General features: G+C 37.8%; 1 protein-coding gene across 8 annotated transcripts in view; it reads left to right on the forward strand.

Annotated features, from left to right (window-relative positions):
- The first annotated feature begins 5,554 nt into the window (after window positions 1-5,554).
- golim4a (golgi integral membrane protein 4a) overlaps window positions 5,555-21,430 on the forward strand; it is a 28,092-nt gene continuing 12,216 nt past the window's right edge. For 5 of the 8 annotated variants that reach the window (XM_034305264.2, XM_034305265.2, XM_034305268.2 and 2 more), the window contains exons 1-7: window positions 5,556-6,112; window positions 12,465-12,539; window positions 14,809-14,858; window positions 18,488-18,541; window positions 19,164-19,314; window positions 20,317-20,399; window positions 21,255-21,338. In XM_034305264.2, coding sequence (XP_034161155.2) covers window positions 5,908-6,112; window positions 12,465-12,539; window positions 14,809-14,858; window positions 18,488-18,541; window positions 19,164-19,314; window positions 20,317-20,399; window positions 21,255-21,338 — 702 coding nt within the window. In that variant the 5' untranslated portion in view covers window positions 5,556-5,907. Of the gene's footprint in view, window positions 6,113-12,464; window positions 12,540-14,808; window positions 14,859-18,487; window positions 18,542-19,163; window positions 19,315-20,316; window positions 20,400-21,254; window positions 21,339-21,430 lie in introns of all 8 variants that reach the window. The other 3 variants (XM_034305270.2, XM_053234872.1, XM_034305267.2) reach the window with 2 other exon arrangements.

The raw sequence follows: 21,430 nt of genomic DNA on the forward strand, positions 1-21,430 counted from the left end.
TTGTGAAACCAAGAACAACAGCACCCCCAAAGGTCATAATGTCCAAAATGGCGTGGAGGAGAAGATGGAGCTGATTTCTTTTCGGCCCAGACTGTAGATTCATGCAGCGCATAGCTGACAGTGATTGCACATGGTGAAATGCACCATAGATTTGGTGTCCATTGGGGCTCATTTATTTAAGGCATGTTCAAAACATGTCATTGAGAAGGTGCTTGTCAAATATAATAGCGGGTATAATAAACCTGAACAAAGTGAATTATTTCCTTGATTATTTACTTTTCAGAATGTCTTTGAAGGAGAACCTAGAAGTAAACAGACTAAACCTACAGTGTCCAATTAAGGTACAAATTATTTGAGCGACAAATTACTGGACACGAGTTAAATATACACCTATGGTTCTGTGAACACTGCATTCAACAAGAGGTCGTTATTTCCAACCGCCGACCAGGAAAAACCACAGAAAATGCCGCCTCAACTTGGAATTCGTCTTCAGGAACTCTAAGTTCCTGCAAGTTCAGCAAGTGATGTCAAATCAACATGGCTGCACAGCATCAACAGTAGCACTTCTTACCTTTAAATGAGTTACACTGTATGTACACTGTAAGTATTATATTAGCTTATTAAATGTATAACAATGACTATACAGATTGCTGTTCGTAGGAGGAAAATATACATCTCACATCACAGTTAGCTGGCTAGCTCGTTGCTAACACAAATACGACAAATATGGAGAGGTCCATATGGTAAATGATTTACTTTCATACCTTTCTTAATATGCTAATCATATATGCATTAGTTAATGCTTCATTATATTCTGTAGTAACACATTTAAGTTGATATTCAGAAGCCTAGCACAACTGCTTCTTGATATTTTGGCTTGTGTGTGAGAAAGCAGGAAGAAGTCCTTGAAAGCCTGCTTTAAGGCATAGAGGGAGAATTACTCCATCAGGACTGATTTAAGACACCTTTGAGAAGTGAAGCTGAGGTCATATCTTCTTATGCATGATGAATAGAATAGGCTTGGGACCTGAAGAGATGAAGTAATTCTCATGGTCTTGGTGTTACATTAAATATTCCCCATATACCTATTTCCATACCTGTTAATTGTATAATCAATTATGATAATGTTAAAGCTATCTTTATGTGACCAATAAGCAGGAAGTTCTTTGTCTACCTGTAACCATTCATGAAATACTAGCCCTGTGCGGTGAACTATTTAATCGCATGCATCACATAGTCTTTGGAGTTCTTCTCCATGGCCTTGATGAGAATATGTATTACGTAAAAACCTATTACTCTGGAGTCGACTGTGCCTCTGTGAGTTTAACTTTATATTTGTCTTTAGAAGGTAATATTTCCACCACATCCATGTCTTTTCGAATGCACAGAAGTCAAAAATGACGTCATTCTGAGTTCTGAAGTCCCACTTTGGAGGTAAGTTTGGAGGTAAGTATGCAGCATAATTCACCCTTCCTAATCAGGTGATTATCACCAGAATAACACATGCCACAATGTTATGAAGAACTAACACACTTTAAGTCTGAAAAGAAAAGGTGGAAAGGTGTTTGGAGATGACTGCCACACTCACACAACTAGCAGGGGTGATGTTAACACTGTACAACCTGGACAAGGTGTGCAGTAACAGCTAGGTGGCAGCGCAGGCTTCCTGGAGTGACATAACGCTAAACAATGGCCATAAGGTGGAGCCGTGCTTTGGCATATAGACTGTCATGTGACAGTAGAGGCTGGGCATCCAACCTGCCTGTCGTCATGGCGATAACGCCCATGAACCAATGGGCCAGTCTCTGTTTAGGTAGTGGAGCTCCACATGGCTTTCCATGGTGACAGATGGACAGTTGAACTGATGATGGAAAAGCCACCAGCCGGTCCACAGAGTATTGTAGGGTATACAAGGAACTCTCTGCAGGTTCACCTTCATGGAATGTTGCAAGGTCAATCCAGTGTCAGGCATGTGGCCTAGGCCAATCTGCTCATCATATTATCAGCTAAGATGAACACGTCTCACGCCAGCTTGCCTAAACACCTAGAAAAAGAGCTTTTCAGTTTCTTACTATGTTTATCAGTCATCATCAGACTGTTTAGATTGCAGCCCTTGGGTCAGATTCAGTCACAAGCTGTTATGTAGATAGCTTCATAAGGTGTACATGAGGTCTGACGTGCATACTAGGCAAGAAGAGGAAAGAGAAAGGTGGCTGTATGACAAAAGGATTTATAGCAGCTGCGATATTCACTGTCCCTGAATGTTAAGAGGGATGGAATATAAGGAAAAAAATATTAAATCACCAATTACTGATAGTGAATAATGCAAAGATCCAGTCTAATCACTGTTTCCCAGCTGGCACTGGAGGTATTCTACAAACAAAATGTCCACTTTTCAGAAACGTGCCATGTGATGTCAAGTGTCAGAACAATCAGGTAACAGCTTGGGGAGGGCAAGTGAGAAAAAACAAATGGAAAACATTGTGTTAGTAGAAAGTTATTAGTCTTGTTGATGAGCAAATATAAGGACATCAAATCAAAGATATTTAAATGTGGCAAAAAAAAAGAAAGAAAAATGTAGTCTTTGAGTCTTTGTTGTTAATAAATCTAGATAGATGTCAAGTATTGGCAGCAGATGCGAGTACAGATGACTATTTAATGAGGTGCAAGACACGAAAACAAACACTAAGAACATGAACATGAAGTGAACATGACAAACACTAGATCAGGTCGTTAGTCCAGTCAGTGTAAGGCGTGAATGATACGAATGCATGCAAGACATTTATCATTATCTGGCTCATTGCTGTTTGTGAAATACATATGCTGCATAGACCTACGCATTGTCAGGAGTGTGTGTAAACATATGCACATCATCGCGCATAACTTGATAAATCATGTTGTATGTGTAGAAATGTGCATCTGCACAAAACTTTGCAAATGCCACGGTTAATAAACGAGACCCCAAACCTACTGTTGTATTTCTCCTTCTGCAGTAAACCTCCAGAACTTCACTGGCTGTTACCTCGATATCCCTATGCATAAAGTGTAACTAGCTGGATATTAGCTTTCAAACAGAAATAGAAAAAAATGCATGATCCGGATTGGTTATTTATATTTCTCATCATAGTAGCGGGAAGCTAATAAGATGTGATTAAAAAACTAGGCGACACAATCATTTCGGGTGGTTGATGTCTTCTTTGACCTTTTATGAACATTATTATACACAATTGCTGCCCAAAAACAGTGTTAACTGACAGGTAGATACTCATCTGTGTTACGTAGGGGGCAGTGGTAGCTCAGTAGCTCAGTGGACTACTGATCTGTAAGTCCTGAGTTCAAATCCCAGCACTGCCAAGATGCCATTACCTTAACGCTCAAATGCTCACGTGTATAAATGAGATAAATGGATAAGGGCATCTGCCAAAATGCCATAAATGAAAGTGTGTTATGTTAACCAGCCACGAATAAGCATTTGGAACTGTCATAAAATATTTCAAATTATACCACAGCATGGTTGAATTCTCAAATCTGATTGGACAGGAGGCGTGCATTATCGAATCTGATTGGTCAGAAGGTGTGCATTATTAAATCTGATTGGTCAGAAGGTGTGCATTATCGAATGTGATTGGACAGAAGGTGTGCATTATCGAATCTGATTGGACAGGAGGTGTGCATTATCGAATGTGATTGGACAGGAGGTGTGCATTATCGAATCTGATTGGACAGGAGGTGTGCATTATCGAATCTGATTGGTCAGAAGGTGTGCATTATCGAATGTGATTGGACAGGAGGTGTGCATTATCGAATGTGATTTGACAGGAGGTGTGCATTATCGAATCTGATTGGTCAGGAGGTATAACAGCATGGCTTGGACAGTAGTTCTGGTGGTAATGTAACATAAATAAAGGTTTATATTAATGCATACTTTCTGATACGTTATTGTTTCTATACTAACAACTTATTCACAGGGATGCGTATGGCAAACGTTTCACATGATCTAAGACTAGCAATAAACGGATTTTAAAAAAAGGTGTTGTCTAACAAAATAAAACGTATAATCATTGATTTGGCAATGTTTTTTTGTTAGGAGACATTTATTCAACATTAATGGAAGGAGTCTTGGTTGTAAGCACATTGCAACAGTCAGGGTGCTTTGCAAAGTTTCCAAGAAAACAGGTACAAGACTTTCACAGGAAAGTCTTCAGGATAGAGGAGATTATGCTTTCCAGATTTCTTGGTAGAATGATAGGCTGCATTTTTGAGGGAGACAGAGAGAGAGGCTGGCGAAGGAATGACTGTTTATCACGGCTATAGCATAAGTGATAACAGGAACTAACTTAACTCGTGGACATTCCACAATATTAAATATAACTCTAAACTGTTAAAATGTGCTCATTAATCAATTAAACATTATAATACTTGACAACTCGCTGTGTTATAAGTGGAATAACACACTCCAGGCCGTGCGGTTATATGAAAATAATGCAAATACTAAGAAATAAGGGAAAAAAGAGAAAAAAATTACAAAAAATACAAAAATAATTCCCTGGGTTGTAACAACACTCCGATTTGCGTTGTGCTGCATCACACCACCCCTGGAGCGCCTTATTTTCATATAACTGCAAGTCTGTCCTGTATTATTCCCTGCTTACAAGGAGAACTGTTTCAATTCTAAAATCTGATAAATCCTTGATATACACAGACCTGTGACCACATCACATTGACTGAATATTGTATTAATGCGCCAGGTTTCCAATCAATACAGCCATTGTTCTGTTCAATTGGCCCTTTTGTTGCTTAGCAACCAAAGCTTACTGTTAACGGACTACATTGCGTGGCGGAAGAATATTAATAATAATATTGTTAATTGCAAATATTATTAATAATAAATGTAATTATTTATTGAACACTAGATTTTTATCAAATTGAGGTTTTATGAAAGCAACAAGCCACTGGTTTTATCACAGGTGAATAGGTTTTAATTTGCTTCGCGTCATATTTATGCGACTGTATACAGTATGTGAGTCATTAGTTGTGCCTTTCAGTAAAAAATAAAAAATAAAAACCCGTGATAAAATCACTATAATACACACCCTCTCGTTCCTTACTGCTTTAATCCCCCATTCTAGAGTAAAACTAATTCCAAACGCGTCAAAAATTAGTCAGTTAAAGTAGCTACACACAGCTGTGACTTCAATGCTACTTTTAACCTGTATACCAAAAAAAATCCCGCCTCCTGCGCTGTGATTGGCTAATAGTATTCCGCTTCGTGCGTTTGGATAGGTTAAAAGTTCGCCAACGCGAGCAATCCACCAATCGGATTTTGTTGAATGACTAATTGTTATTACTAACTAGCTATACCAAAGAAAACAAAGAAAAACACAATTCTGATAATGGGGTTATGCGGGTTTTAATATAAGCGTGGAGTATTTGGATGTATGACCAAGAAAACACGCAAAAACATACAAACACACACAGACTTTCCTCTGACGGAGCAGCACACACACCAATAGCAGTGGGCCAATGACGGGCGGTAATTATGGAGGGAGGGACTTCCTTCAGGTCCGCTACAGCTCGGTGACACGTAACTAAAGCTAAAGGTGGCGTGCTTGTTTATGTTTCATGGAGTTCACATCTGTAGAAAAGTTAGCAAAAAAAAACTAGCTTAGGACTAGTTTTGTTTGTTTGTTAGTAGAAAAACCTCTTTTTGGAATCTTTTGTTGACTTTTTGCAACTTTTTAAAAAAAAAAAAAAGTAAACAGAGCTGCATGGGAAACTTTTCCTCCATCCTGGGAATGGATGTTCCACACCCGAGGATCTGCCTCCATCTGACCTGCAGAGTCCTGCTTTAAATGCCCAGGAATGTTCAGCAGATAAGAGGGAAAGTTTTGGACAAAGTTGTTGTATATGTTCATTGTGGAGAACATGGGCAGTGGGGTTTGCTCCAGAAAGCAAAGGAAAATCTTCCAGTCTTTGCTTCTCACCACTGTGGTTTTTGTCCTCATTTATGGAGGAATGATTTGGTATGAAATGCACCAGGAGCTGAAGAGGACAGAAGCTCTGGCTCTGAAATACCAGCAGCACCAGGAGTCTCTCTCAGCCCAACTCCAAGGTATTCAGCAGTCTTTTACAAGATCAAGAAGAAATCTAGACACCCCTGAAACTTTTCCTCCTTTCTTTTAATCCATCTTGCAAAGACGGGGGTGTTGATTTTATTTTATTATTATTTTTTTTTAACACTCTGATCTTGTTTGCACTTAAAAAAGTGATTAACCCAAGTCTTCACAAAGCTATATGTAAATGACAACTTCCGTAACCATTAACACGAGGTCCTTTATAAGTAATTATCGATAGGTATCAGTGTGTTTGTCCTCAAAATAATAATTAAAAAAACTATTTAGAAACTTAAAGGCCTTCTTATAACTCTTAAATTATAACTAACCCTTTACTCTTGACACATAGAGTAATTACGGTAGAGGTGTGACTAGATGGTGTGGTTTCGTACCGAAATTTAGCTGATAAATTTATTTTACTGCAGTAGATGAAGCACAAGACCATGTATAAGCTTCACACGAGTAATGTAATCCTTTCTTCATCCATTCATCTTTAGTATCTGCTTTGGTTCCAGAGGATCTGGAGCTTATCCTGGGAAATACACCCTGGATGTACCGTCATTCCGTCTCAGGGCATCAGACACATATTGCACACGAACACACTGACACCTCAGTTTAGCATAAGCAATTTATGAACGTGGAGAAAAACTCGGATGCGCATGGGGAGAATATAGAAAACTCCACACAGATAGTAAGTAACCTGAGCTTTGAAATGAACCAGGGACCCTGTCATTAATCATGTAATCATGTAATCATGCGTTAGTTTATGCAGTGATATACAGAAAACTCTGATATTGGGGTACGATTACTGTAATGTAATTTTATTATTTTTTTCCCCCCATATTATTCAAGCCCTAATTGTCATTAGAGGAGGTTATGTATTAGGAGAAACGCATCACAAAGAACATGGAATTTCCAGAAGGAGGTGCACGGTGGCTTAGTGGTTAGCACTGTTGGGGGTTTGGGGTTTCGATTCCCATCTCTACCCTGTGTGTGTGGTTTCTGGTTTCTGCATTATAGGCTGATTGGCATTTCTAAATTGTCCGTAGTGTGTTAATGGGTGTGTGATTGTGCCCTGCAAAGGGTTTGCACCCCATCCAGGGTGTCCCCTGCCTTGTGTCCCGAGTCCCCGGGATAGGCTCCAGGCTCCCGGACAACCCTGTGTAGGATAAGCGATAAAGACAATAGATGGATGGAATCTTCAGAACTTACAGAACTTAACAGGATTTTTTTCTGTAATCTGCTTTTTGATTGGATCCTACCCTCATTACCTGCACAGTGTATGATTCACTGGCACTAGATTTCAAAAGGAAGCACACAAGTACACAATGTTTCACTTAAGTAAGTGTAGAAAGATGATTATTAGTCTTGGTCTCCAAATCTGGCAGCTACACAGCTACTTAAGTTAGAGGAAATCAATCCCTTCCCTTAACTCATTTGGAGCTTTTTTAGCCAGGACACATTTGGTGTCTTGAAGTTTAATTCTTAAAGGAGAACTCCACCCTGAAACCCATAAAACTGGTGCTAATTTGTTGCTGTTTTTAGTTCGTGGTTGTGTGCCATGCTGACATCACAGGAACATTACACACTGATGGTGGTATTAACATGAAGCTTTGAAACGTGGTCTGTTTCTGCAGAATGTAAAGATGAGGAGGTGAGAGAGCTAGACTAAAAGATTAAAGCGCTGCTGCATCAGTCTCTTTAGATAGAGACAAAGCAAGAGCTAATTCCCACTGGCACCAATACCAGCGTGTAGTTGAACGACATTGTACGTAATAAAGGAAACTGTTAACCAAAATGAAAAAGGCCAACCTGTTGATGAAGTAAGTTTAAACTAAAAAATTTCATTAAAAAATAAATCTTGGATCCCTTTAAATGCAACAGTTTAATAATTAAGATTAATATTCAAGTCATTCAGGGTGGATTTGTCCTTAAAGTTTTGCTTGAAGGCTGTTGCAGTGCTAAACACAGTAGCAGTGGCGTTCTTAAAGCCGAAATCACCTCCGTCCTCGGCACATCATTTGGTGTCACTCGATGCAAACAGAAGTTTGAGGTGGAATTGTACATTAAAAGTGAATGGGATTTGAATATATCCATTATTATGTACCGTCATTTTATGAAACTGAATATGTGCATATGGTATTACTGAGCCAAAAGATGTTCTTTCAGCTGAGCTGAGCGTGAAATGATTTCGACATGCAGTTTGTACAGTGAACAAAAGAAAGCTGATAATCTTCTCTCACTTGTTAGGAACGTTAGCTCTTTGGTAGGGCTGGGCGATACAATGATTTTATCTTCCCTACGCAATATTACACTGCCGCAATAACAAGTGATGTTTATTCTAAGTGATGATTATGTTGTATTACCACACCTCACAACCTTTACGCATTTTGCGAACTCTACAATTTAACACCGGAGAACGCTAATACGATCACGCAAAAATATGCCAAAAGAGCAGTTTTTTTTCTGTTTTTCTTTTTCTTTTTCTTTTCAGAAACAGGAAGTAATGCAATGGACATATGAACCTGGAATGATTTGTGTAGGTCTTTTGTTAATTGGCACTCTTTGGTAGCCCCGTCCCCTCCCCAGATCTCACGTGCTCTGGACTTGCGAGGCTCTCTCGCTTTCTGTCACAGTAAATGGAGAATGTTTTATTTTTTATTTCATTAATGTGAAATAAATTTGATTGATCAATGTCTATTCCACTTAGCTAACATTAGACAAGTATACAGTATGTTACTGTACTGTATATAGTATATAAGTATACATTAAAATACAACTGTATTTAAGCCTATTAGGGACACCACAAAAAATTTCCCCTGAAATGGTTTAAAAACCGCTCTATCAAAAATGAAGAAAATTATTTCTCTGTCTTTTTTAGGTTCTCTGTTGTGGACGATTACATTAGCGTAATATTTTAAAATGGAAGATTGTGCACACAGGGAAAAATCTGTATCTCACAAGCCTACTTTGTAGCAAACTCCAGAGTCAGAAATATCTGTGAATTGCTTGTGCAAGCCAGGTTTATTTACGGCACCTAATATGCTATTTAATCCTTTATATATACTCCCGCTGTGTCTGCATACTGCTCCACTTTAACCTTAATAGTGGCTTAAGTGTAATTAACCCAAGTTAGCGGTTGCATCTGGACTTGTAATAAGGAAAGCCGTAATTTCGTAAATGGCAAGTAATACTTAGTATTGTTTAATTAGGGGCCTGTGATTTCATCTGTGAACACAGACACAGTCATGAAATTAAGACCCAAAAACTGGGCTTCATATTTAAACACAGAAATGAGCAGAATTGAGGGGAGATATTTCTCAGAGAAATCCTCTCATGAAATCCTCATAGCCTTTGTAGCAACAAGCTAGCCAGCTAATCTTAACGATATGAAACAGTAAATATTTACCATCTCAAAACAGCAACCTGTATAGTCAGTGTTCTAGACTGGTCTAGCTAATTTTATGTATATTGATTGATCTAAAGCAAATGCTACTCTAATCTCATTTAAAAGTAGAGAAGAAAATGTCGACTGTACGTCATTATCTCACATCGGGGTTGAGGAACTCGGGGTTGAGGACAGCTTCCTGACTTCCCAAGTTCCAAATTAAGGAGGCGTTTTCTTTGCTTGGCAGAAATTCTGAGTTATGAGATTTACTTAAGCGCAGCAGAACTCAGCTTAGCTGAATTAGCACCATAGCCTCCAGTTGAATGGCTTTCATTGAATGGCTTTCTTACAATTAAAAGAAATATTTTTACAGTAAAAATATGTCAGAATCCAAAAAACACACAAAAAGAAAAGATACCAGAGTAAAGGAAATGAGAGAAAACCAGAAATGAGAATAAAATGGAGTGTTAGCACATTAATTAGCAAGATACTTGAGTAACTATTTTGTACGCTAACACGCTAGTGTTTGATGTAGCCTCTCACTCTCAGGTACACATTATTGTTAATAAAATCTCACTCTTTGATAACTGATATTAACAAATTCGACGTGTTTTCTTTAGTTCACTCAGATACACTCCTTAGACTTCTTTTACCTGAGCTAACACAGCCAGGGGAAAGAACACATGAGAATCAGGTGTGTGTTTGTGTGTTTGTGGTGTGTGAGAATGCTAACTAGGATGTGGTTTTGTTCTGTACTGTTCATTCTGTACTCTTCTATAATCTTGTTTGTAAAGGTTTAACTGTAGAGCTCCTTGTGACTCCTCTGGGTTTTTGTGGTGAGTCTTGCTGGACTGGATTCGGGAGGCTTGTTGTCAGAGCTGCAGAAATGGATTACATCTTGTTTTTGTTTCTGCTGGCTCACTCAGTCTCCCTCTTTCCGCCTGTCTTCCTAAGGTTGTATCAACAATGCATCAGTATTACATGAAGCATAATTTGTCTGAATATCTTTCTGCCTGTTTGTCCGTCTGTCTGAACAAAGTTCAGTGTGCCTAAGTTTAAATATCAACTAGGCATCATTTTAGTTTCTATGTTCGAAACGGTGTTGGAAGTTTCATTTGGAGGTCTGCATGTCTATTTCGATCCAGTTTTTATCATATGTTTTATGAAAACAGATTAATAACCAGAGAATCGGCTGTAAAATAGCCTATTGTACTTCCAGAACGACTCTTCATGTTGAAATGTACTGCAGTGTGCATTTTTTTTTTCCCCCATATTTGGATTTGTAAATATTTGATTTCTAGACTTTGTGTGGTGAAACAAGTAGAAACAATTAAAAAAAGTTTCCTTTACCTTTTTGGAAATAATGAATTAATTTCCTATTTTGGTATTTGTGTCCTTGTGTTTCCCATTTTCATTTTGAAGTGAAAAAAAAAAGAATGCAGTCTACCCGGACCGGTCAATGCAGTTTTCCAGCTGTTACGATAATAATAGTACACTAGGCCTGGGTTGAGAAGGCAACATAACCAGATATCGGTGATGATTAACACGTAACCCGATGCTCACGTTCGATAATCGCCCACATGAATGGCGGAAAAGAATTAATAAAAAAAAATTTCACCATTACGTGAAATGGTGCTTCCTGGAGCACGTTTTGTGTTGATGCGTTTTGTGTTGATGCTAAAAAAAAATTTCCTGTTACTGTTATTAACCAAGGATGTTTAAAAGGATGGACTGTGACCTGGTGAGCCATCAGGCTGCAACAGAGCACTGCAACTTTATCCGAATGTGACATTACTGTCTGAGGAAAATTAATACAGCTTAAGTATTCAGAGAGCTCGATTATGTTATAAAATTAGGAGAATGTAGGGCTAGAACTTGACTGCGAGAGTGAATTGTGACCACTGTGGGCTGTCTCTTTTGTAATTTTTAGCACTTGTAAATACTGTGCTTCTTGAAGGTTGACTAGTGCTTGGTCCATGCATCAGCGTGGCTGCAAAGTGAGGTCTGAGAGCCAAGAGGATGGTGTACTTGGATATGGGAGCAGAACTTCAGTGTTTCTGCATTTCACGCTTTCACCTTTTTTTTTTTTTTTTTTTTTTTTTGCCAATCCTACAAATAGCTTCGGGTGGATCATCCTGTTCTCCTCTTTCATTTGGTTTAAAACCAAAATTGTGCCCATGTATTTCCTTACACACTAACCTAATCATGAACGTTTACATCTGTTAATTTGAAGATCATGCCAGTTATTTTGCAATTGTCTGTTTTATTTCTTTAATTTACTCAATTACAGGTCTATATTATCAACTATCACGATATTTTAATAAGGAAATACCATGATAATTATTTTTAGATATCGTCCAGCCCTATAGAACAGTGAAATTTATTTGGTGTAATATTCTGTAATATTTCTTCTACTTCTAGAGTAGCGTTTTTATTAATTTTATCCTGCCATGAGAATTTTTTAATCATTCAGACAATTATAAGTGCTGTTTAAACCAGAAGATTAAACTGGAATGAAGAAGAAGGTAACACTGACTTTAACAGCCTCCTACACTTTGGATCATAATAGTTAATTATTCCTCATGTTGATCTAAGTGAGATGCATAAGAGGTTCACATTTAGGCCACATTTGCACGCTTTTAAAAAAAAGTAATGGAGGAGCTTGTCAGTGGGGCAGTGGCTCACACATTCTGTGTGTGTGTGTGTGTGTGTGTGTGTATGTGTGTGTGTGTGTGTGTGTGTGTGTGTGTGCGTGCGTGCGTGCGTGTGCGCGTCTGTTTTCTCAAAATAGCACCGCTCACATTACCTATTCAGCTGTCATGTTTGTCCAAGCCCAGACTGGAATGTCTACAACTACTGTAGAACTCTCTCTGTGTGTGTGTGTGTGTGTGTGTGTGTGTGTGTGTGTTCTCCTTAGTCATAGAATGTTTACAGTGTATTTCTCCATCTTTTTCTGCTTATAGTGGTGTATGAGCATAGGTCCAGGCTGGAGAAATCTCTACAGAAAGAGCGGCAAGAGCACAAAAAGTCCAAGGAAGGTACATGTATACATGTTCTTTACTAAATGTCACGTGTGTTGTTAAAAAAAAAAAAAAAAAAAAAAAAAAAAAATTGCAACATATCAAACTACTGCCACATGTTGATCTTGCATATCAGTTTGAGAAACAGTTGTGTTTTCCAAGTATACTCAAACTCTAGCGTGTTAAACAGAATTAAAGAAGGACATGCGCAATTCTGCTTCCAGATGTGACCAAAAAAATAATGATCCTTAAACTGTTTTTTACACTGTCTTTTGAATCGAATTGAACTGAAATATGTCCACCTACCTACACAGCCTCCTTCTGGAGAGAACAGTAGGATAGTGATGATCATCTGATGGGGGCCACACTAACAGCATAGAGTGTTGATTATGTAAGGAATGCGGTGGTGGATTATTTTAACAGAACAGCACAGTCTGGAGTGTGTTATTCCCCCTTATTCCACAACGATTACAAAGTATAATTTATTAACTTCGGACACATTGCTTTTCAACTGTTTATAGTTATATTTAAAGTTATGGAACATCCATTAGACAAATTAGTTCCTGTTATGAACAGTTGTTTCCTCACCAGCCTCTTGATACTATTTGGTCCCAGCTAAGTTATGTACAAGATCACCATGTCCCGATACTCACTTGTATAATATATTGCATTATTCCACAGCGTGGTTGAATTCTCGAATCCGTTTGTTCAGAAGGCGTGCATTATTTTTGTATAACAGCATTGCTCGGAAAGTAGTTCCGGATGTAACGTAAATGATAGGTTTATATTAATGCACTCGTTCTAATATGTTATTGTTTCGGTTGTAAGAGAACATACACAGGGACGCTTCACATAAAACTAATAATGAACAGAATAGAAAACATGTTGTTTAACAAAGAACAATGTTTAATCGGTGACCTGCTGATGTTTTTTTGTTAGGAGACATTTATTTAACGTTTATGGAAGGAGTCCCGGATGTGTGAGTATTTTGTAACAGTCACGGTGATTTGCAAAGTTTCCCGACAGGAAAGTCTTCAGGATATAAGAGTTTGTGCTTTCCAGGTTCTCTGTGAAATAACAAGCTGCATATTTTTGAGAGAACGAGAGAGAAAGAGAGAGAGAGAGAGAAAGAGAAAGAGAGGCTGGTGAGGGAATGACTGTTTCACACCTATGGTGTAAGTGATAACGGGAACTAAATTTTCTCTCGGACGTCCCACAACATTACATCTTAACTGTGAACCATTATAATATGCGACATTAATAAATTAAACATTGTAATAGTTGCTAAATTGCCCTCATATAAGTGAAATAACACACTCCAGACCATGCAGTTTTGTGAAAATAACCCACTTTGGAGTGGTAACACATCACCCCACACTGGTGTGGGTTATATTCGTATAACAGTACGATCTGGAGTTGTTTATTCCTTACTTATACCACTGTGCGCTTGAATTCTTGAATCAGAATGTGCATTCATTTTCTAAAGGAGCAGCTCATTTTCTAAAGGAGCAGCTCATTTTCTAAAGGAGCAGCTCATTTTCTAAAACAGAAGCTCATTTTCTAAAACAGCTCAGTAGTTCCAGCTGTAACATAAATTATAAGTTTATATGAATGCATTCATTCTCTTATGTTATCGTTCTTATAATAACAGCTCCTACACAGGGACTTGTATATTAGATATTATCTAGATTTATTAGATATTATCTTGTGTATCAAAAGAAAAAAATTCATATTATTGTTGACGTCGTGACGTTTTCTTTTAGTAGATGTTTATGTAACATTTATAGAAGGAGTCTCGGGTGTCAGCGCTTTGTAGCAGCCAGTAAAGTTTCCCAACTCGGTAACTGCTCTCTCAGTAACATGACAAACTGTGGAGTGACTTTTCTCTTATTAATTCACTTCAAGGGAGAGAAAAAGTTACAGCAAATTAATGCACACGTTCTAATTCAAGAATTCAAGAACTTCAAATGCCACACTGTAGTGTAAAGCAAAATGGCGGCACATGGCGATCTTGAACATAACTTGGCACCAAGCCACATAAAGATTGCTCCTTGATTAGTGCTACTTTTACTTATAGTTATTACTCTTACATATAGCATAATCACAGCAAAGCACCATTTCTCAGACTTGTCTTTTAGTTACTGACTTTACACATTGGCAGCTAATGAGAGAAATACAGAATTAGTCAACTTTAAAATGTTGTTTTTTTTTTTTTAGGTCCCTGTCTCTTGGCCTGTGTCACATAACCGTTTTGTGTTTTCTGTTTTTTCTTTTCTTTTTTTCTCAGATTATCTGGTTTATAAACTGGAGGCTCAGCAGTCACTGAATAAGGAGAAGGTGAGGCATTGTGTAATGTGAGAGTCCCTGTATGTTTCTTCTTTTTCACTATTACAGGATGTGTACACTGGCATGCATGCCATGCCACATTCTTTCCAATTTAACGCAGAGCTCAGTTAGGCCTGTGACGATAATTATGTTATTGACTTGACGTGCGAAATATTTACATGACCTCGATCATTTTTGCTGACTTCGATATTGCCCATTGTGTTTACACGCGTGTTTGTTTACATAAGAATGAATGTCACCTACATTTTAGCCATGCGCACTGCTTCTGTCCTCTAGTCTGCTCTACAGCTATCAAATTAAAATTCACACTTCGAATATTCGATATTCAATTCGAATTAAATGCACATTCGAATGCAAAAACTGCATGCATTCAAAGATATGTAGTAAGCACTAGCACAGATTTTAATTAAAGCATACTTTTGAAAAAATGACACAAGATATTAACAATGCACTAACAATGTTTTTTAAAGAAGAAAAATCTAGAAAGAATAGTTCTAGTGTTTCAAATAATCCAGTTGTACTCAATAATGTCGGGGATTGTCCTGCGTAAAGTGAGTAGAGCTGAAGCTGAACAGTGAATGAACACCGCTAAACTGAAGCGCTTTACTAGCGGCTTAATTAACTCACCCTGACGCGTGACGCGTCACCCTGATATGACGCGTATACGCTATACACATATGAGATTAATCAGTACACAACATAAACATAAATAATATTACAACTTGCTTCTGCCCAAAGTGATGCAAATGCACAAGTGAACTTGAACTTAAGTAAGGCGCTAGGTAGAACGGTAAGCCACGTTATGAATACGCTCTTTCCGTAACAACGCAATAAAACACGGACAGTGAAGAACTACAGCATAAAGAATTCTCAATATTGTACTAATATAGTGTACTCATTGTCATTGTTTCAGGAGATCAGGTTTTTACAACAAGGGCAGTTTTCACCTGGTTTTGTTGATACACGTTTAATATATAAAATGTGTGAATGTTTGGTTTAACTTTTGCATTTTATCGTCAGCTAAAATGCCATTGACTAATATTCGATGTCATTTTAGTCATTGATTAAAATCAATCAATTTGACATGACGAAATATCGACTAAATTTAAAGGATATTTTCGTCAGAAACTTTGCTAATAACCAGGTTTGTTCTTTGCAATAAAGAATATAACATGGTGCTGTTTGGTTTGTATTTATTCGTTGTGCCCTCTTATGGACCGTTGATTTAAAAATCTAGTGTTCACTAGTATATAACTTCTTTAGAATTCGAATATATTTCAAATTTTGGAAATATTTAAGTGGAAAACGTTGAATTTAGTTTCTCAGGCGTGTTGAGCCGTGTTGTCTGCTCTCAGTGTCGGAGGCGGGGCTCAGGTAGCTCCTCCACACACACAGAGCGGACAGCGACAGGTGAAGATAACGCGTTACTCGAGGCTAATAGGTTTCTGAATATTCTTAAGGTTCATTGCTCTGTGAAAGGGTGTACATGCATTATTATGCTATTGTATTATCATTATATCAGTGGCATTAAATGGTACAATAATAATATAAAATAATATTATTTATCACAATTATTTCTGGGACAATATATCGTCCAACAAAATTAGTTATTGTGGCAGGCTTAAGCTCAGTCACAACATTTTGACAAAAGTTCACTGAGAAGTTACGAAAGTTGAGCATAGTTTTTTCCAAAACTTTTTGCATACGAGTTTACCGCTCGCATTGGGATTAGGAAGTAAGGCAATGGTAGACATCACGGAATGGGAGACTTCTAATCTGCTTCACAATATCACATGATGTAGCTACTCATTTGCACTGTATTATTTGTTTAAAAAAAAAAAAAAAAAAAGGAAAGAAAGAAATATTATTACAGAATTTATATCATGTGAAGCTCACTGGGCTATGGGGTAAGGCAAGTTTACAGATTATTTTTACTTCATTATAAGAATAAAAACAGTGTATTGTTTACTTCCCCAAAGATATGTTGAGTATGGTTTAAGTAAGGAGTAAATCATGAAGGGTCATGCTGTTATAAGAAAATAATCAATGACTAGGTGGGCTGAAGCAGTCTAGCAACTGTCACCACCCCAGCGTTGATTATTTTCCAATGCTAGCATGTTCCAAAGTGTTTAGTCCTCTTCCTCTTATACCATAGCAATTTTCCAACAATAATTTTTTTTTTAATACTGTATTTATCAGTTTACAGGAATCCATTTATAGGTACATTTAATGTTGCAGAATGTCCATGAAACAAGTTATAGCCACTCCAAACAGTTGTTTCCTTACCAGAAACTTATTACATATTACTCTGTCTCTTGAAGTTAATGAGACAAAAAATAATAATAATAATTAAAAAACAAACAAACAAAAAAATAGCTTGAGAAATACTTAAAATTACAGCTTTACCTCTGAGTGTTACAAAGCACTGACACTTGAGATTCCTTCCATAAACGCTAAATAAACATCTCCTCACAGAAAGCATCACCTTGTGAACAATTACACAAATTGTTAAATCCGTTTTTGTCGATTGTGCACCATATATGTTCCTGTCCGAGTTGTTACTATAGAAAAGATAACGTATTAGAACAAGTGCATTGATAAAACTTTTGACCGATTAGATGTGAGAACTGAACAGTGCTCAGACCCTAATCTACACCGACAACATTTACAACGCCAACAAGCGGCAAGCAGAGAGTGACGATGTGGCAGCATGCAGGACAAAATTTTACCGGTGGACACAAACTGGTCATTAATGTGATGCTGGAGTTACTGTCATGCTTTGATGGCTGTGTATGTACCGCACACATGTATATGTACAAGTCAGTGTGTATGAATGAGAGTGACGGAGCTCTGTGAATGTATTTCATATCCCACATTTAACATTCGCTAGTTTTACCTTCCATCTTTAGTGTTTTCTCACACACTGTCCACTGCGCTGTGATGGTGGTTGCTGTAGAGACTCAACACCATCAAAATAATAGCTCAAGCTTCCTGCTCTTTGTTTTGTCAGGATATACAACACATTGCATGAATTGTTAGAGCTTTGCGAAAGCTTCTCACACCCATGTAAGAGGTAAATCAAGACGTGTGAGTGAATGTAAAGTAAACTAAAGTTTGCGTAATGCTATAAACAGCAGCTTAAGGTGTGTTCAGTGTCTCACTCGTATGCTAGTCATATGTTTGGACAGATTGAAGATATGTTTTCACTTGTCTTAAAGACATTTTCATGTAGGCTTGTTAAGGAGATGCCAAGCGAGTGCAAACCTTAATCAGAAAAAGTGTTTAAAATTTAAAATAGAAAATACTTTTGATTTGAGCAGTTTTATTGCTCATTGCTCACTGCATAATTCGTATCTTTATTACAGTTATAAAGAAGTTTTATATTACAGTTATAATTACAGTAGAATATAGTGCAAATGAAGGAAGTCCTTCTTTGAACAGGTCTAGACTTTTGACTGGTAGTGTATATTCTGCAGGAGGGGTGTGTGTGTGTGTGTGTGTGTGTGTGTGTGTGTGTGTGTGTGTGTGTGTGTGTGTGAGAGAGTGAGAGAGAGTTGTCTTGTTGCTCTAGGTAAACAGCACAATTTTCTTAGCATGATATTGGTGTTGTTCCTCCACAGCAAGATGCCAGCAGCAGGTTTAACTCTCTACATGCACAGCATCAGATCCTGAAGGTCAGTGTTCTATCTATCTATCTATCTATCTATCTATCTATCTAATTGGTGGTGTTTCTGGCCCATCTCAAAGCAGAATTACTGCTACCACTCCAAAGTTGATTATGTTCCAATAACTACACATCCCCATATGTTTTATTTCTCTTATATCACAGCAATTTGCCAACACTAACAATTTATATTTATTCTAGAACAACATTGCATACTATTTATATGTTTATAGTTACATTTAATGTTGTGGAATGTCCACGGAACAAGTTAGTTCCTGTTATCACTTACATTACAGCAGTTATAACAAGACAAAAAAATGCAGGTTGTTGTGCAACGGAGAAACTGGAGAGCCCTCCATCCTTTACCAGCTTTACCTCTGACTGTTACAAACCACTATCACTAGAGACTCCTTCCAAAAATGCTCCATTTTTCTGTCCTCACAGAAAACATCACGAAAATTAATCAGCATTTTCTGAGAAATCCTGATCCAGAATTCAACAATATCCACAAGTGTTTGTCTTTGTGTCTGTCTCAAGTTTGTGTGTTTGTGTGTTTGTGTGTGTGTGTGTGTGTGTGTGTGTGTGTGTGTGTGTGTGTGTGTGTGTGTATTTGCATATCCTTGTGCTTGCAGAATCAGCATGAGGAGCTGAAGAAGCAGTTCTATGAGCTGCAGGAGCAGCATCACGCTCAGAATGAAGACCACAGTAAGGTCGTGGATGGACACCAGCAGAGATATGAGCGATTACAGCAGACTAAAGAGATTGAGATCTCTAAACTCAAAGGTATCACTTCATCATGTCTCTCTCTCTCTCTCTCTCTCTCTCTCTCTCTCTCTCTCTCCCATTACTTACCATAGGTTTCACCTTACTCTCTCCCAGTGTACAGAGCACCATTTCTACGTTCAGTACCATGTGATTAGTACTCATTAAACCAGGGGTTCCCAAACTCCTTGGACAAATGACCCTAAATGGAGATTATGAATTTTCTGCGACTCCAAACCTGGACCACCCAACATTTTTTAAAGTCTGGATTCATAACTTGGGACTCCATATAAAGTAAATGTTTCGGCACATGTTTGTTTGTTTTGAGTCAGAGTCGCTCAGTGTTGTTGAGGAACTAGTGCACATAGATGGAGAGAGATATTTGTCCATTTTTATTGCTAAACTCCTATTCTAGTACAGCATTTCAGGATGGCAAAAAAAGACCGAAATAACATTTAATGTGCACTTTTAATTTAAAGGTGAAATGTTTGAGTGTGACTTCTAGAAACGTTTCAGAATAGTAGCGCACAAAATGGCTCTCCATATTTAGAATGCTATTCATAGTATTCATTTGTAAAATAAATTAATAAAACAAAAGAGGAGATCTTGACTTTCTGTCACGACCCCATTTGTAAATCAAATGGCCACACGAGGAGTCGCAACCCCACGTTTGGGAACCCAAGGAGCTGCCCCTGTGTACCGGGATGTGTGATGTGTTCCACTTCTGTTCTTGCACCTTTGTTAACTTCCCCTCTCCACTTTGCCTTGAAAGGCTATTCATTACTTAATCAGCTTGAGTGAAGTTCATTAGATGAGCTTTTCATCAGGGAGATCACATTAAACTTCAGGAGCAGCCTTTACCCAAAATGCACCGCTGCACTCTGATAAATTGCGTGCTGTAGGTGACAGTTTTTATGCAGGTCTTTCTAACTCTGTATGTGTCTATAAGGGGAAGTTGATGAAAGTGTGTTAAGCACTTTTGGGTGGTTTGATATGTGCAGTGTTGAAATATCTCTCCTGTAGAAAATGTTTATAACCTGCGGGAGGAGAACAGGCAGCTGAGGAAGGCTCATCAGGAGATCCATGTGCAGCTTCAGGATACAAGGGTAAGGCCTTGAAGCATTGTGGGTAATGTAGTTTAGCAGCTAAACTGTGCTTAGTTTAGCAGCTAAACTGTGCTGCTTAATTTGCAAAATTTCCCAACATTTTTATTAAATACCACACAGCTAGTTTACCCACTACCAGTCAAAAGTTTGGACATGCTCATGGAAAGTGATTCTTGAAATGTACTATTTTCTAGTATTTTAGAATAATAATGAAGACATTAATATTATGAAATAATACGTGGAATTACACAGTGACCAAGAAAGTGTTAAACAAATCAAAACTGCTTTAGATTTTGAAATTCTTCACAATTTACAGTACCTGATGGAGTTTTGCATGCTTTATGAGGGAGCTTTTCCCCAAATCCTCCAAGTTCTAAATGAGAACTGCTTATTGGGGGAAATAATATAATTTTAAATAGAAACAACGTTTTAACTACTTATTAAAACATAACGTGATTCAAATCCAAATGTAAGCACTGGCCTTAAATTCACTATTTATATTTGTTTTAGAAACACAATTTCAACCATAAGCCTTTATCGAATGTCTTTATGACAGTGAAAAATACATATTCAATCTAGTGTCCAAACTTTTGACTGGTAGTATATAATGACATTTTTCAGTTTACTTAAAAAAGGGTTATTATTCTAAAAAATTTAATGTTCTTCATGTTACGTACATTTTAATGTCTAATTCCACTCCATTTACTGACAAATTGTCATCAGTGCATGTTCTCCATGTTGCTTTATGTTGCACAAATGTTGTCTGATGTGTGACTTGTCTAACTGTGGTGACTGAAATCACGTGTTGTGTGAAATGGCTTGAGGCTGGTTGATTTGTGCTGATCCTCTCTTTAGCAACAGCACAAGAACTTAAAAGCAGCCCACGATCAGCTTGCAATGACCCTGGAGGACCACAAGAGTGCACTAGCCGTGGCTCAGGTGTGTGTGTGTGTGTGTGTGTGTGTGTGTGTGTGTGTGGAATGAGACACTGGAATGAGACACTGTGGTACTCTTCAAAGCGATGCTCCTGT

Source organism: Pangasianodon hypophthalmus, chromosome 6, assembly GCF_027358585.1.
Source record: "Pangasianodon hypophthalmus isolate fPanHyp1 chromosome 6, fPanHyp1.pri, whole genome shotgun sequence".
Classification (NCBI taxonomy): Eukaryota; Metazoa; Chordata; class Actinopteri; order Siluriformes; family Pangasiidae; genus Pangasianodon; species Pangasianodon hypophthalmus.